We start from the raw sequence: 18,073 nt of genomic DNA on the forward strand, positions 1-18,073 counted from the left end.
TAATTAGATGCCACAATATATTATGTTATATATTATTATATAGGATATGCTATATTATGTTATGGATAATATAGTACATATTATATGAGATGTCTACCTCAATATTGCATTATAATATGCATAATATATAGGATATATGACTAGATACCTAAATGATATATATTTCTAGTGTAATATTATATTCATATAATATATGTTCTATATTACACATTGTCTTACTACATCGGGTATATTGTATTATATAAATTACATGCTATTTTTATATATCATATTATAATTTAATTATGTTATATATTTTATATTATAGCATGTCCATACAAGAAATATTCACCTTAATAACCAATGTTATTTTTTCTGTTATATTCTATATAATACAAATAACTAGGTACCTAACATGTATATTATATAAAATGTATTTCTGTGTATTATGTATATTGTGAATTCCATGTCATTTTATTATAGTATAAGATGACATACTATATGATATGCTGTTATATTGTATTACATTGTATTATATTTTTAATATATATATACACATATTAGGCCTTCTGTTATACATGTATATATTATGTGATGTTTAAAATCTAAATGTGTGTCTAAAAAAATCTAATGTGTGGTCTCCTTAAATTAGAAGCTTTAGCACCAATCTTTGGGCATTAAGCATTTACTAAAGCATACGAAGTATTTACGTGGAGTTCAGAAAGTTAAGAAAAGGCCTATCTAACCTAGAGTTCCAGCCTGGTCTGGTTCTTCCTCAAGTCCTCCACCATGAGCCTGCTTCAATCATGAACTCCTAGAAAACTGAGTGTAGAAGCTTTTTATAGGTCCAGAGCATAGAAGGTCCTTACACACTGCTTCAAGCTGATTGGCAGGCATCATCCAAATCCATTGGTTCACTGAACTTGAAGGTGGTCTACAGTTAAATTCAAAGTCTTTAGCTTCTGAGAACAATACCTTCTTAAGGGCTAGCCAGGTGTGCTTACAATCTAGTTAACTTGAAGTAGGCTAGTCAGTAGTCAATCACTCTCACTTAATTCAATCAGTTTAGATTAATCTCCAGGTGGGCCTCTGAGTATCTGCTAAATCCCATCATTTTATCACAATTATATGATGTAATGTAATATATATTGACTATTGATGTGCACATCTTCTAGATGTAATATATGTATATATGTCTGTGTATGTGTTGTGTGTATGTGTATATATACATATATAATAGCTTACATATAATACCTTATAGTTTTTAGTGGGCTTTCCTACAGGATTCCTAACAGGGTTAGGCCTGTAGTACATGTATCACATTTCATGTAATATTAAGGCTATTAAGGTATAAATTTCCTATGATGATATAGTTTTAAATGAACTCAATTGTATAGTGGAGAGTGAGAGTAATTATACTAACATTTATATAGTACTTTAAGATTTGCAAACCACTTTACATGTATTATCTTATTTGTAATACCTGAGCTAGGCAGTAGGGACTCACACTTTCTTTTTTTTATGTTCTTAAACATACTATTGAATACTAATATTTTGAAGTGCCTGACAGGTACCAGGAACTATGCTCAACACTTGGATACAAAGACAAAGAATGAAACTCTCTCTATTATGAAGTAATTTACATTCAGAGGGGGGAGACAACATGTTTCCATATTATATACAAACAAAATCATAATAAATATATAACAAAAAAAATATATAGTTAAATACAAAGTTGTGAGGTAGAGCATTAGTTTTTGCAGGGAGGAAGGATCAATAAAGGCTTCATTTTGAAGGTGTGTGAGCTCCTTCTTTTTTTATACTCTAATGAAAATATTACATTTATTTCTGACTCTGTTGCTTTTTGGGACTCACACTTTCAGGGAAATGCACCTATGCAAAGCTGTATGTCAAGGGAAGAGGTTTAAGGTAGGTTACTGATAGAGGATTATGCTGGATGAGGAATGTATAAAATGAAATACATTGATATTAGTTTGTTTTGATTCATCTCAGCCATTCTGATTTAAGAGATTGTATGTAAATTTTCATTTTCTCTAAACCTACTTCCCCAGCTCCCACTTATATTGACAATTTGGGTCATTAGAGGAAAAGTATAGTTTACTACTACTCAAAGTTTATGAGGTAAATCCCTGAGGTGCTAGGTTTTTCTAGTACTGTGAGCCCCCATTAGTGTGTTCCCCATTGACTCTCAATGAGTAATTTTATTTTATTTTTTTACAAAAGGGATTTACTTTAATGGAATGGTACCAACAGTTGTTACAAAAAATATTTTGTAATATTTGAGAATACTCCTCAAACCATGGGTACACTTTTTCCTTACACTCATAAGGTCTCTAGATAAAGAAGGCTAAAATGAAAATACAAAAGTAATTATTAATGGAAGTCAAAGGAATGCCCATCAACTGGGGAATGGCTGAACAAGCTGTGGTATATGATTGTGATGGAATATTATTGGGCTATAAGAAATTACAAACAGGATGATTTCAGAAAGGCCTGGAAAGACTTGTATGGACTGATAGATAGTAAAATGTGCAGAACCAAGAGGATGTTGAGCACAAAGACAGCAATATTGTTTGATGAAGACCTGTGAATGACAACATTTTCTCAGCAATATAATGATCCAAGTGTTACAGGCTAAAATTCTAGCTAGTCTGTCGAAAATATCTAATGAGTGGTTGCCAATAAATTATAAGCTTTAGCAAGAGTTAGGCTTTTAAGCATTTATTAAGGAGAATAAGAATTTGGTAAAGAGAGAAGGAAAGGCCTACATTCATCTATCTATTAAAGGGAGAGAGCATTCCTAGCTCCGCTCTCCGCCAGAGTCCCCAGGAAAAGAGAACCAGAGTCAGAGTGCCAGGCTCCCCCTTCTTCCTCCCACAAGTGTCACTTCCTGATGCCAAAGAAAAGACACATGGTCTTGCCCTCAAAGACATTCACCTTATGGGCGGAGCTCTTCTACAGTAAGTCTCCAGCAGGTGGCGTCATTCCAATCATTACACAAGACAATCCCAAAGGACTAATGATAAAGCATACTATCCATCTCCAAAGAAAGAACTAATATTGATTGAACACAGACTGAAGTTTGCTATTTTTCATTTTCTTTCATATTTTTCTTTCATGCAAGTTTTCTTATACAAAATGACTACTATGGTAACAATTTACATAATTACACATGTATAATCTATATCTGAGGTAAAATTTTGAACTCAAAACTTTAAATATAAATGTTTATTATTACTTTAAAATAATAATAACAAAAACAAAGTAATTAATCATAGTTCCTAGAAGTCCTTTTCTCCCTTTATAGCATCCTTACAAAGTATCCTCTAGGTGCAAAGTTCTCTGCCAGGCTCTGACAATAGGGGCCTTTGTAGGATCTATAGCTGGCACTTCTCTTTATCAAAAGGGGTCATAATCCCTGAAGCTTCTGCCTACTTTTTCCACCTCTGTCTGCAGGCATTTCCTCTATCATAGGCCACTATAATTCTATTTCTTCTGTCATAAGTAACTACCACTCTGTTGGGCTCTACTACCAACTCTAGTCACCGGTGGGACTTATGATGACTCTGATGGATCTCCCAAATTCACATAGTTGACTAGGTGATAAAAACTGCTGAAATGTACAATTCCAAACTAGTTTGAAGTTTAATAAATGGCCCAGAGTTATATATGATTCTTTTAGCTCATCACAAGATATTTCCTGTGTAGGGCACTATATCTCTTTATCCCATGATCAAAATACTTTATTCCTCTTAAAATGATTAAGGACTTGTTTATATTCTTTGTGGATGGATTATTTCAACCCAGATATTTGAGCCTTTTGTAATTACATTAATTATAATGGAATGAAAACCTCTACCCTTACACAAACATATCTTAGTAAGAATCATTAATATAAAAATAGGGATAGGACAAAAGGGATCCATCTCCTTAAATAGGGTATGGGATAGAAGCAGTTAGGTGGTTCAGTGGATAGAGCACCCAGCCTGTAGACAGGAAGACTTGGATTCAAATCCAGCTTCAGACACTGACTACTATTTTGTATTTACTCATTTATGTAGTTGTATCTTCCTCATGGAATGTAAGTTTCTTGAGAGGAAGGTCTGTTTTGTTCCTTATCTTTGTCTCCCCATGCCTACACATAATGCCTTGCATATAGTAGGCATTTAATAAGTGTACTTTGAATTTAAATAACCTGAAAGTTATCTCTCAGATAAGTATAACATGGTGTCCGTGAACTCCATAGGGATCCATGGATAGATTTCAGGGGTTCCATAAACTTGGAATTACATCTGTATTTCAACATAATTGGTTTCCTTTGTAATAGTATGTATTGGGCCAGCTAGGTGGCATAGCAGATAAAGCACTGGCCCTGGATTCAGGAGTACCTGAGTTCAAATTCGGCCTCAGACACTTGACACTTACTAGCTGTGTGACCTTGGGCAAGTCACTTAACCCCCATTGCCCCGCAAAAAACAAACAAAAGTACCCACCACGTTACACTATAAGTAAGTGTTCTCTAATATCAACAGGACCCTCTAATCCCCAAAGTAATAGTATGTCTTTTATTTTGTTCATTTAAAAATTTTATTGTGAAAAGGGCCCAGAGACTTCACCAGACTAGCAAATGGGGACTATGACATAAAAAAAAAAATGGTTAAGAATCCCTGCATTAGACCAAATGACTGGACTGCTCTACCTCCCACCACCCATACTCATGAGCAATATGTTTCTTGGCTTCTCTGGACTGGGTCAAGTTGTGGAAACAGTCCCCTGATGACCCAGGTTCTTATTTAATCAGTCAGGATCATTTTCTCAGTCATTATAGAGTGTCTGAAACTTGAAGCTGTTTTAGTTGAACTATTAATGAAGTGCCTGGTTCTTCGGTGTAGGTGGTGGAGATGAAGAGAGCAGTCTGACCACCAGACCACCACCACCTTGCCAGCAATATGGGGTGAATAGGGATCGCAAAGATCACACACTGCTAAAGAGATGCATTTATTTAAGTGAAGTCTGCCCTACTAACCATCAAATCCAGCCTTGGATGTCACTGTCTCCAAAGGTAAAAAGCTATTGCCATTAGATCTACTATGGAAAGGCCCTTCAGAAGGACTGTAATTATGACTTTCATCCTGTGAGATTCAGTATATGGTGCTTTTCTTTTAGGTTTTATATTATGAAGGTGATTGTAGGAGGAAGGTTTTCACCCTAGAGCTCATTAAGAAACCAAGATATCCATCAGGTCTTAGGTATGGTTTGATGTGTGGGAAGATGACCTAGAGATTGAATCTCCAAAGAGTTCTGTCTACTAAAGTAGTTTATGATTAATAGGTTACACTGTATGATGTCTTAAGGTTACAAAGTATGCTTTCACATACACTTTTTCTTGAATTTCACAACCTATGAGACAGGAAGTACAAAGGGAATAGTATTATAGCCATTAAAAGATGAGGAAATTCAAAGTCAAAGAATTGTGTCTTGCTTCATTTAAGTGACAGAGCCCAAACCCTAATCCCAGACTCCACTGGGTCTATTATTCTTTCCATTATACTATAGCCTATCTTTTCTAAGAATTGTAGCATGAAAGGCTATGGATCATATTGAAGATTCCTTCTTTCTCAGAGCCAATCGTACTGGAAAGAGGGAGACTGATGCATTGTTTAGGAAAGAGGACTGGCCAAAGAGGAAAGAAAAGTGAGGTGTGTTGGGAAGGGAACATGTGGCAAAGCAAAAGAACTTGATCTGTCTGGGGAATAATGAGAGGAATATAACTTTCTTGCATGATCTGAAATATTGCTACTCCCTACCCTCAAAAGGAGCTGAAACCCAAGCAATATGGGTAAAGATATTAACTCCCTGCCCCCCCCCATTTTTTTCAATTCTTATCCTAAGGAGGACTGTATTTTTTTTTCTAAAAAGCAACAAAGAACCTTACTAATTATTTTAAATGTCTGTGACAGGTTTCTGTTTTTTACTTTTTCTGTTTCTCATGCTGAAATCCAGATCAAATTTGGTCCCTACATTTCTTAGCAGTATTCTTCCTGTAGTCACATGAAAAAATAGTTGATTGAATAAAGCATGGTTTCTGCTTTACCTAAAGAACTGAATATTTCCTGCCTGTCCATCTGTGTCTCTACATCATATTGTCCAGGGATAATATCTTCAGTCTAAATTATTGTTATGTAATCCCAGGATTGTAACACTGGAAGACCCCTTCGAGACCTCCTAATTTTACAAATGTGGAAACTGAAGTGACTTAAGAAAAGTGACAAATCAAATGTTGAGATATGTGGTATGTGGTATAGTCAGAGTAGGGGATTAACTGGATCGCTCTGTTTAGAGAAGACTTCATGGAGGAGCACTTTAAACTGTACACTATTACAACAACCCTGGAAGCTAGGTAGGGCTGGTACCATCCTCATTTTACAAATGTAGAGAGTGTGTTCCTCTCCACAGGAACATGTGCTTTTACATTGGCAATAAGAACTGTCTACTGTAGAGGGGCAGAACTAGTGCTTCGAGTGCCCCCTTGAGGGCTAGCGCTGGAATAGCTTCTCAAAGTAAAGTCTATGTAAATCACCAGATGGTGTTCTAAATTCAGATTGTTCCAGCTTCCTCCCTTTGTGCAGGTGCTCTAGTCCCGCTTCATCCATCTGATACCTTGTGAATGTACTTTCAGTAAACTTCTTTCTTTTTTTTTTATTTAGAATTCTATTTTCCCAAATTACATGTAAAATACAAATTTTGACATCAATTTTTAAAAAACTTTGTGTTCAGTAAACTTATTTCAATCCAGATGAGTCCATACTCCTGACCAACAACCAGCACTGGGAAATCTGGTTGTCCTCTGCCTCCCAGTGGACTTGTCTCCAGCACCTCATTTCCCACCTTCATTTGTCACCTCCAGCACTGAATTCTCATCAAGGCAAGGAGGCACCCTAGTTATGATGTCAGGGGAGAGGGTCCATAAGAGAACCCCAGTTTTTCTTTTACCCTTTGTGAGCCTTGGACAATTGATATATTGGATGGGAACTCAGAGGAGATGCCGTGTCAGCTTTATGACCCAAACTCCCCTGATGTGAGGACTAAATAAGTCCCACTAAGTTTTTTTCAGGACCTTATCTGAGTCCCTTCTCAGTCTTTTTTGCATATGTAAAGTTGTGACTTGTCTCAGTCCCCCAGATCCCAATGCCTCAGCCCAAACTGATTTAATCTAGTTTAAGGGCATTAAGATTTCCAGCAATAAATTATGACTTATGTGATTCATTTTCTCCCATTCCCGTAAGATTTTTATCTCACCAACTTTATCTGGTCTGTAAGAAATCATTTTGGCCAGCTAGATGGCGCAGTGGATAGAGCACCGGACCTGGAGTCAGGAGTACCTGAGTTCAAATCCGGCCTCAGACACTTAACACTTACTAGCTGTGTGACTCTGGGCAAGTCACTTAACCCCAATTGCCTCACTAAAAAAAAAAATAAATTAAAAAAAAAATAAAGAGAGAGAGAGAGAGACATCCAGACTTGCCGTCCCCTATGCCTTTCGACATGACTCTGCCCAAGACAATTTCAGGTAACATTTATGGGAATCTCAAACAAAGAAAAGATCATATGTTAAAATACAGTTTGGGGTTAACCTCCCAGAATAGTTACCCTTCACTTCCTTTCTGGATCACTTCTCCCCTCTGAGTTCTTGCCTGTGATCAATATCTTAATCTTGGATTTCTAAACAATCACTGTCTCCAGGTGTGTCATATTGCCCAATCACTCCAGGTATGTAGGAAATAATACCAGCTAGACAGGAGTTCAGTTTGTTATATTGCCCTTGCTTCCTTTCAAAGGAAATTGCCAACCTTTGTTCTTCCAAATTTGCTAAAGAAAATGGACTAGAAAGACTTTTATGCAGGAGAAGTAAATAATGTTTTGTGAGAAACAAGAAAGATTTTAAAAATATGTTTCCTCAACAAGCAATTCAAAATAGTGCTATTGTTTGCTGAGGGAGGGAAAGAGGGATAAAAATTGGGACCCAAAACTATAAATAAAAAATGTTTATTATTAAAAACAAAAAAGAAGAAAGAGAGATCATTTTCAGCTGGGAAAATCAAAGCAGTCTTCATATAGCAAGTGGTATTTGGACTATGCCTTGAATCAGGACAAATTTTTAATGTTCTGAGGATATTACTTTCCAAGCATGGAGAATAATAGGGGCAAAAGCAGAGAGGGAGGAAAGCCTGAAATAAGCTCAAACAATGGATATTACATACAATAGTTTACATGTAGTTAAGTTATGTATGAAGGGCAATAATATGCGATAAGCCTGGAAGGTGACACCAGCAGCTGGGAGGAGATGTCCAAGGATCACGCCCGATGGAGTTCGGTACTCAGGAGCAGCTTGTGCGCAACTGAGTTGGGCCTCCAAGCTCTGGAGGAAGAAAAACGAATGAGACACAGGAACCAATGGCAACAGAGAACGAAGTTTTCCAATGTCCTTGCTGCAGCAGGAGTTCGGCTCCCAAATCGGACTGCACAGCCACACTGTGGCCTGTGGCTTTTGAAGGCGCTGATCCATGGTCATCCTTGACTGGCAGAAACCTACTAAGCCAGAAGGATGTTTGTGAAAAACCAAGAACATCAGATTAATGAGTTCAGGCCTCATTTGGTAAACAGTGGGATTTGTTGCAGGACTTGGAGCACTGGGATGACATGATCCAATATGGAAAATTCATCTGGTAGCAGGAAGTTGGATGGACTAGATCAGAGAGAGACTGGGAGGCAGGAATATATTAATTAAGAAGCTGTTAAGAACAGCTTGAACTATGGTGGTGGCGCTGGGAGTGGAAATAAAGGGATAGATATGAGAAAAGTAGAAGGAGAATCTCCAAGATTTAATTATTAATTGGATGTTGTGGGTAAAGACTAATGAAGACAGCAAAATGACTAAAAAGTTTTGACTGCAGAATAGTGGTACCACCATTTTTTAAAAAGTCAGGAATAAAAGTTGGACTTGAGTAAAAGCCAGCCTAAAAGTGGCACCCCTTTGGAGGGCAACAGCCCCTGTGATTGAACCCTAAATTATAAGGATTATTTAACTCTTATTCTCCCCAGGCTACCATTCCTAGCTTGCCAATAAGAAGGTTTACTAGGTAATTAAGAAGAATTCAATAACTATTAAGTTCCTACTGCTATGTATAAGGCACTGTGCTATACCAATACAAAAAACAAATAAAACAAAACCCTGACCTCCAGGATTTCTACAGCATACCAGAGGGACAAATGAAACATGTAACCAAATAAGTAAATACAAGTTAATTCAAGGAGGGAAATTAGGAAAAATACAATAAAACAAAATAAGGAATAAGACCCTTAAGATTGTTAAATTTACAAAGGTGTAGCAATAGACTCCTTTTTTTTCCCCTGGGGCAATGAGGGTTAAGTGGCTTGCCCAGGGTCACACAGCTAGTAAGTGTCAAGTGTCTGAGGCCAAATTTGAACTCAGGTCCTCCTGAATCCAGGGCTGGTACTCTATCCATTGCACCACCTAGCTGCCCCACAATAAACCCCTTTTAACTCTGTGTAAGCCCAATTTGGGAAGTTCTGCTCTTGCCTCACTCTGTTCTTGTCTCTGATCTGAAATATGTTCAATAACCATATAAAAGATTGGTTCTTCTTTTAGATAAAACCTAACCACTTCACCACAAGTGATTATCATAGTCTAATTTAGGCTCATTCCAAGTGGCTTTTAATGGCTTTTATCATTTTAATCCCTGTACCCTCTCCTTTCTCATAGTTTCTCTCTCTCTCTCTCTCTCTCTCTCTCTCTCTCTCTCTCTCTCTCTCTCTCTCTCTCTGATTCAAAACCAAAACTCTGGCAGAATAAGGACTGGAGTATTTTAGAATTTCAAAGTTCACTTCCCAACCAAAGGACACTTCCCAAGTGCATAAAAGCTAAAATTACCAACTTCATTTGCACATTCTATCAATTTCCTATGTTCTTGGTTTGGGACTCCATTTGCCCTGAGGGAACTGGCCATCCAGTGAACTTTATAATCTTACAATATTGCAAAACATTAAGTATACAATAATAGCACTAAAAATTTCCACAAACATGGGGTCATTTGATAATAGAGAATGACAAGTTGGGGTGGGGATAGCTAAAAATGCCCTTTACTTCTTTTTCTCCCAACCATTTCATTTAGTTACAATGCCATGTATATAGTAGGTATTTACTAAATGCCTGTTAAATGGAGAATAAATCTTCCCCTTATCGGGTTTCTCTAAGCTTTGCTTCCCTCCCTTGGCTTCTGTAAAATAATAATAGCAACAACAACAACAAACAAAACTGTCCCTAGAGGAATCTACATTCATGTTTCACCCTTGTTTCTCCCAAGGAATACTATAGCTGTGTCTCGAGGGATCTAAGGAGGCCTCAGCATCAGTAGGAAGAGGATCTGCATGGAAGAGACAAGCTTGATCTCCAACATCGATGTGGATAAAGGTTTTGCCATTGGTTTTGTTGTTCTTATGTGCCTGTTCCTGATTGTGATGACAGTTCGGTGTGCCAAGCTAGTAATAGACCCTTATAAGGCAATCCCCACATCCACTTGGCAGGAGGAAGACGTCTAAACAGCCACAGGGCCCAGGAAGTTTGCCATCTCTGCAATGAAGCTGGGGCAAATAATACTACATGTTGTAAGCTGGTGGACCGGATCCATCTGCTGTCAATTGTACAGAGAGTGATGATCTAGCACATTAGATAACCAAACTTCCTTGCTTTTCAACATTCTTGTTCCGACTCTCCAGGTATATCATCTGTAACCTAGAACGCCAGTTCTGGGTTTATAGGGACTGGATCCAATTTCTCCAAAAATCTTTTTGGCTCATTTTGTTCCCATGCTGGGATTGTCTTGGGAACCATAGAATTTGGTTCACTTTGTTTCTACCCTGGATGTCCTCTGGGAACATCCACATATATAATGTCTAGATATCTACTATGATTTAGGAACCCCAAGCCCTGGATTGACATAAAACAAGGTCAATCCTAAGGACTACCCCAAAAATTACTCTTTCTTTGGCTTTCTATTACCCCCAACTGGAGTTTACTCCGGGAAATCTCAAAATATAGTTAATGTCCAGTCTCCACAAATGAGGGTAACAAGGTCCCTAATTCCTGTACAAGTGCTCAAAATAACATTTATCAGGTAACAAGAAAGGTAAACACCTTTATTTCAACCCATAGAAAATAGACTCAAAGGAGAACCATAAATGCAGAAAACACATAAAAGAATGCTAATTTACCACAGGATCCTATATAACTTGTTACCAGATCTGTAATTCCACTCTTGTGGTCTAGACTCCCCTTGGAAGGGAAACACATGTTACCCCTAAACAGACAACATCCTTCCTATTGGACCCACAGTATCCAAAGTTCTTTGTAATGACACATACAGAGTCAAGGTCCTTTGTTCCTCCACAGCAGGACTTTTGGTCCTTTGCCATTGTCCTACCACTCAGAGCCAAGTGTTGGATTCTCTTTTCTCTTCAAGAGGCACGCTGATCATGAAAGTCCCCTTCTTTGGATAGTGGGCTAGATGACTGACTCTCAAACTCGGGGTTATTCAAAAGGCAACTTGTTCAACTCTGCTATCCAAGAGATCTCCCTTCTCTGGCTATAAGAATAAATTTCAGGATCTAGTCATTAGCCCCAACTCCTTCCCCTGGAAACTTGGACTCCACTCCTGGAACCACACTGAGCTCTGATAGGTGAGCTTTCATCTTATTTTGCCTGGATCTAAGCCCCTATCTCATATCCTGGCTAGCTCCAAAACATGCTCTACCCTTGTCTCCCTCCTCTTTCCAGCTCAACCAGTGTTGCCTTTCCTCATTACAACTTAAAATCTTGAGGGCAAGGACTATCTTGTTTGTTTGTATTTGTACAGCGGTGTTTAACAATAGTGCCTGACACATAGCAAGTGCTTAATAAATACTATATTTCTGTATCTATCTACCTATCGATCAATCTAGGAAATCCCCTTTTACTGACTAGAAGTCCAGATTCCAAAAGTCTGAAATTTAAGATTACTTTTCCCCTATGAAATCCCACTTCTCTGGTTAGAAGATGAGGGCTCAGAAACAATATCAGCTATGTACTCCTCCCTCAGTGCCATGTAGGCAAGGACATTTTTGTCCTCTCTTGTCCAAGAGGGAAAAACTCTTCAGGACCTAAAGAGCAGATTCGAAATACTTTGGTAAAGGTAGCACTAATTGCCACCAAAATAACTTAAAACTGCTTTAGTGCCCAGCTGAGAAAGCCAATCTGCAAAGCTCCGGGGCTGTTGTTTCATGGAAGGAGTGTGATGCAGTTGTTTTATTAATAGGATTTACCGCTGCTCCAGCAGCCTCAGAGTAGCAGAGAAGCAACTTTACACAGCAAGAGAGTGGAGAGGGTTAGAGCAGGACAGACAGACTATTTCCTAAGAGAGACCATTGACAACCAAGCTTGAAGTCCAGTTTTGAGCTGCCTCAGGTACCTGGATTTCTCTGCTCGCATGTCTCATTACTAGATTCTGTAAGTGTGTGCCCACTCCTACACATACGTACTATGTGCATTAGTGGCAGAGCGACCAAGGTTCATTGATAGACCATCAAATTTATCTATTCCTACTTCTGACTTCTATTGAGTAAGTGCTATATGATGATTGTTATTGCTTTGCCTTCTTGTTTAGTAAATATTTCATATTTAAAAATTAAAGGTGTCATTGTAACTGCTTTGTGTAAATAGGAGCTGGTGGGGGCTCAGGAACTACAGCGGTAAGTAGTAAGAATGCATCTTCCCACACAATAGCTAGCCCAGGACCTTGAGAGTGGTCTGTGGCAGTCATGGCAGTCATAAGTTCTCTATCAAATAAATCTTCTTTTGGCTTCCATATTTATAAGATAAAGTCTTCAATATTTACAAGGCTCCCTTAAAAGGTAAAGCAATGGAGGGTCTAGAGAAGGTTGACTTCCTTCCCCTGGGCTTGCATAGTCCACACAATTCATTGTCAAAAAGGAGGGTGAGCTCTGGATTCACTTTATCATGGCTTTCTCCCAATACCTTTCCACTTTGACCATCTCCCTGGGTGCTTTGTGGACCATGTGCCTCCCTGGCCTAACCCAATTCTTTGTATATGGATAAGGCCTCCTATCTGCTCTATTAGCCCTGGACAATCTTTCCTCCACATCTGTGCCTATTTTCTTTTTGGAGGCCAGATCCAGGCATGGTGCTCGGATTTACCTCAGACATGATTCAATTGTCTTCACCTGATGTCAATAAGCCAGAGCTAGGGAACTGGTCACATTCTTAGCAGGGAGATATCAGATTCCCCAGGATGTTCATGTATTGTATAGAAAGATAGTGTCTCAGGAAAGAGCTTATGGAGAGAGGGGACAGATAGGGGAGGAGTAGGGCAGTGAATGAGCCTTACACTCATCAGAAGTGGCTCAAAGACCTTAGTCACATCAGAATTGACTCAAGGAGGGAACAACATACACATTCAATTGGTTGGACTAATCTATCTAACCCTGCAGGAAAGAAGGACGGGAAGGGGATAAGGAGGGAGGAGTGAAAGAAGGGAGGGCAGAGTGGGGGAGGGGGCACTCAGAAGCAAAACACTTTTGAGGAGGGATAGGGTGAAAGAAGATAGAAAATAGAGTAAATATCATGTGGAGAGAATAGGATGGAGGGAAACAACAACAGTAACTGTGAAAAAATTTTGAAGCAGAGGCAAGAGTAATGTAAGATGATGATTGATTAATGGATGAATTGATGATGATTGGATGAAGACGAGGACTGATTGATGATAAGGAGGTTTGATTGATGAAGATGAGGATTGATTGAGGAGGAGGAAGAAGATTGATGGGTGATGAAGGATTGATGATGATGACCAAACTCATGGTACTTACTTTGCTGGGCTATTGTGAAGAAAATTCTTTGTCAGGTATAAGGTACTATATAAATATTATCTATTACTGTTGTTGTAATAATCAACCTCATGGGTTTATTGTAAGGAAATCTCTCTTTAAAGTACTATATAAATGTAGTTTACTGTAAAAAAATGATGAGCAAGATGCTATCAGAAAAATCTGGAAAGACCTACATGAGCTGATGAAAAGTGAAATGGACTGTATACAAAATAACAGCAATATTGTAAGATGATCTGCTGTGAATGACTTGGTTATTTTCAGCAATGCAATGATCCAAGACAACTCTGAAGGTCTTGTGAAAAAATGCAATCCATCTACAGAGAGAGAACTGATGGTATCTGAATATAAATTGAAGCATAATTTTTTTTGTTAGTTCCTTTATCTGAAGTTTTGTTTTGTCTGTTTTCTTTCACAACCTGGCTAATATGGAAATGTTTTGCATGACTGCTAATGTATAGTGTATATTGAATTGCTTGAGTTCTTAGGTGGGGGAAGTTGGGGAGGGAGGGAGGAAGAGAACTTGAAACACAAAGTTTTTAAAAATTGATGTCAAAATTTGTATCTTACATGTAATTTGGGGAAATAAAATTCTAAATATTGAAAAAAATTTAATAAAATTTAAAAAAATTTAAAATGAAAGATAGCTTCTACAAAGGCATTCAACTGTTTGATGCTGTTTGCCAGAGATGAGTGGCAGTACTAGACATCTATAAGTATAGAATCCATTACTGGCCAGGGAAGACTAATATGGATGCAGATACCCTGTTCCAAAGACCATATGACAGTGAAAGCTATATTTAACTCCGAAGTTGCTAGAAGGCAGATGGCAGAACACCTGGAAGTTTGGGACTTCCATCAGACAGTATGTAGAGAGCAGATGTAATCTTTTTTCATAGAGTCAACTCTATTTCAATCCAACAGTAAACATTAAGTACCTACTATTTGACAAGCAAATTTAGACACACGCAAAAAAATGCCTAAAAGACAATCCCTGCCCTTAGAGAGCTCCCAACCTATTTACCTCAGCTATTTGTGGATGATCATTGAAGAGAGCAGATGGCTGACATACCTTTTTTTTTTTTTTTTTGCAGGGCAATGGGGGTTAAGTGACTTGCCCAGGGTCACACAGCTAGTAAGTACCAAGTGTCTGAGGCCAGATTTGAACTCAGGTACTCCTGAATTCAGGGCCAGTGCTTTATCTACTGTGCCACCTAGCTGCCCCCTGACATACCATTTAAAGTAATACAAACCAAGAAATGTGGCAGAAAGGGTCACTCACAAGTCACTTGAGGGTACTTGATCATAGAGACAATGGCAGAAATTGGAGTTGTATAACAGAATGCTAAATTGCACTCAAATCAACAAGTCATCAACAAGCATTTATTAAGTGCCTACTATGTGCGAGGTACTGTATTGTCACTGAATACTACAAGACACCAGGAAACAGTTAATACTACCCAGAGCATATTGTGATGAAATAATGGGATTTAGCAGATACTCAAAGACCCACCTGGAGATTAATCTAGACTGATTGAATCAAGTGAGATTGATTGACTGCTGATTAGCCTACTTCAAGTTAACTGGATTTTAATCACACCTGGCTATCCCTTAAGAAGGTATTGTTCTCAGATGCTAGACTGTGAACTCAATTTGAGAACACCTTCAAAACCAATGGATTTGGATGACGACAACCAATCAGGTTGAAGCAGTGTGTAAGGCCCGCCTCTGTTCCAGACCTATAAAAAGCTTCCACAATCAGTTTGCTAGAGAGTTCCTGATTAAAGCAGGCTCATGGAAGAAGACTTGAGGAAGAACCCAACCAGGCTGGAACTCTAGGCTAGGTAGGACTTCTTTTTCTTAACTTTCTGAATTCCATGTGAATACCTATATGCTTTTTTTTTTTTTTTTTTTTTTTTTTTTTTTTTTTTTTTTTTTTTTTTTTAGTGAGGCAATTGGGTATAAGTGACTTGCCCAGGGTCACACAGCTAGTAAGTGTGTGTTAAGTGTCTGAGGCCGGATTTGAACTCAGGTACTCCTGACTCCAGGGCCGGTGCTCTATCCACTGTGCCACCTAGCCGCCCCAACCTATATGCTTTTAATAAATGTTTAATGCCCAACGACTGGTACTGAAGCTTTTTAATTTAAGGCGATCACACAATCTAGATTTTAAACATCACAATATCTATCTATGACCATGAAAGTTTTACAAAATGATTTCAGACATTGGATGAGAAAGGATCCTACAGCTAATAAGAAAGAGATTTTACTGGCCCAAAAGGGCTACAAGTGTCACCCAAAAAGTGTGATGCTTGTGCCCACGAGTGCAAAATACTATCAACTCACATTGCATATTTAGAGAAAATTAGCACTGGCAAATTTTTAGACTATATCTACAATGACTTTTTATCTTTGTTAAACCTATGGTTCAAAAGCCATTTGTACAGGGTGCACCAAAAGTCACGATGTTGTAATAACTTTTTGAAAGTTATTTTTTCCTTATTTTTCACCATTTACGAGATCTGATTTTTAAGACATAATATAGTCACTTCCTATATATACTATATATGATGCTATGGTATTATGAATTATAAACAAAAAACAAAGGAGTTATTAAATACTCAAACCCCTTCATGACTTTTGGCCCATTCTATATAAGATGCTTCAGATTGGTGGCAATTGAAGGGCAGAGTTGGCAAGATCTTGAAGGAGAAGAGAGATCCTGGTCTTCAGGCTTCCAAGAGACACAGCTTCTCTTCATGAGGAGGTCCCTGAAGGGAGAGAAAGAAAATATGTAAAAGAAGCCAATATGTAAAACAGCTGGCACTTCATTATGTCCACAATGCCAACTTATTACCCTAAAGATTTCAGGGAATTTCCCCCTGGGTGAAATATGGGACTTTCATTGTTAGGATGAGCTATCTTGCTCCCAAGGAGAGAACTCATTCATTCTGTGTATTGTCTAAAATGTTCTTGTAGACTTTCTCTGATTTCTGCTTGCTGGTGGTTGGGATAAATTGATTTATTTGCAACATGTGTTCTTTGTTGAAGTGAAATTTGGTGGAAAGAGGGAGCCTTGGGTATATAATATGGAATATTCATTCTCCATTAAGAGATATTTCCCTTAGACTAACAACGTTTGGAGCGTGGTAGTTGACTAGATATTCTAGCCTAGTACCCTTTTTCAGAGGAGAATAGGGTGGCAAGCCCTTGGATTCAATGCCCTGCTTACCCTCTTTTCTTTTTTTTTAGTGAGGCAATTGGGATTAAGTGACTTGTCCAGGGTCACACAGCTAGTGAATTTTAAGTGTCTGAGGTCGGATTTGAACCCAGGTCCTCCTGAATCTAGGGCCGGTGCTCTATCCACTATGCCACCTAGCTGCCCCCCTGCTTACCCTCTTGGCAACAATCAAAGTTTCCTTCTGAGACTCAAGGCAGGGAGGCAGAGCCAAGATTGGGGAGTAAGTAGAAACCTAGACAAACTCTTCCAACATTCCCCTCAAAACAACTTTAAAATGTGTTTGCTAAATTATTGTGCTAGTCTGTGCTTTCTAAAATTGTTGCTGTATATATATTAATGTATAACACCTGTTCTGGCAGTAAACATTTATTATTAATGAATATTAAAAATTAGTAAAGAATTGACCGTGTAGCAGTTAGCACCTAGCCTTTCCCAAGAAGAGCCCCAGAAGACCCATGCTGTCTCTCTGAGAGTTCAGAACCCCTACATTACCTACTCTGTCCTAAGAGGAGAGCACACACCAAGAAACAGAATTCTGAGCCAAGAGAATGGGTCCAAGCATGTCAAGAATGCCAAGATGGCAACCCACAAATGGTTGAGGTGTTTTATCCTCTTTTGATAGAGGCAGGTCACTATACATTGATCAAAGCTAATTGATTAGCATCATTCAATTCCATTGGTTGATGTGACTTGAGGGTAATCCAAATTAAAATGAGTTCTACAATGACATCAGGGGGAAGTATGCAAAAAGACTCCCCCCCAAGTTGCTCAAGGCAAGTCCATTGTCTAGGTGTGGTTTAATCCCATCAACTCAATTTAGCTAGACAAAAGAGTCTATGGGGGCAGCTAGGTGGTGCAGTGGATAGAGCACCAGCC

The 18,073-nt window shown here is 38.4% G+C and overlaps 1 protein-coding gene across 1 annotated transcript; it reads left to right on the forward strand.

Moving 5' to 3' along the window:
* Nucleotides 1–10,449: 10,449 nt before the first annotated feature.
* Nucleotides 10,450–10,620, forward strand: CTXND2 (cortexin domain containing 2). The gene has a single exon (XM_044003571.1). The coding sequence runs from the start codon at nucleotides 10,450–10,452 to the stop codon at nucleotides 10,618–10,620; it is 171 nt and encodes a 56-aa protein (XP_043859506.1).
* The last annotated feature ends 7,453 nt before the right edge of the window (nucleotides 10,621–18,073 follow it).

The sequence above is a fragment of the Dromiciops gliroides genome, chromosome 4 (genome assembly GCF_019393635.1).
Source record: "Dromiciops gliroides isolate mDroGli1 chromosome 4, mDroGli1.pri, whole genome shotgun sequence".
In the NCBI taxonomy this organism is placed as follows: Eukaryota; Metazoa; Chordata; class Mammalia; order Microbiotheria; family Microbiotheriidae; genus Dromiciops; species Dromiciops gliroides.

What these genes read in the sequence shown, in the direction of transcription:
- CTXND2 (XM_044003571.1), top strand. Translation starts at nt 10,450, where the DNA reads ATGGAAGAGACAAGCTTGATCTCCAACATCGATGTGGATAAAGGTTTT.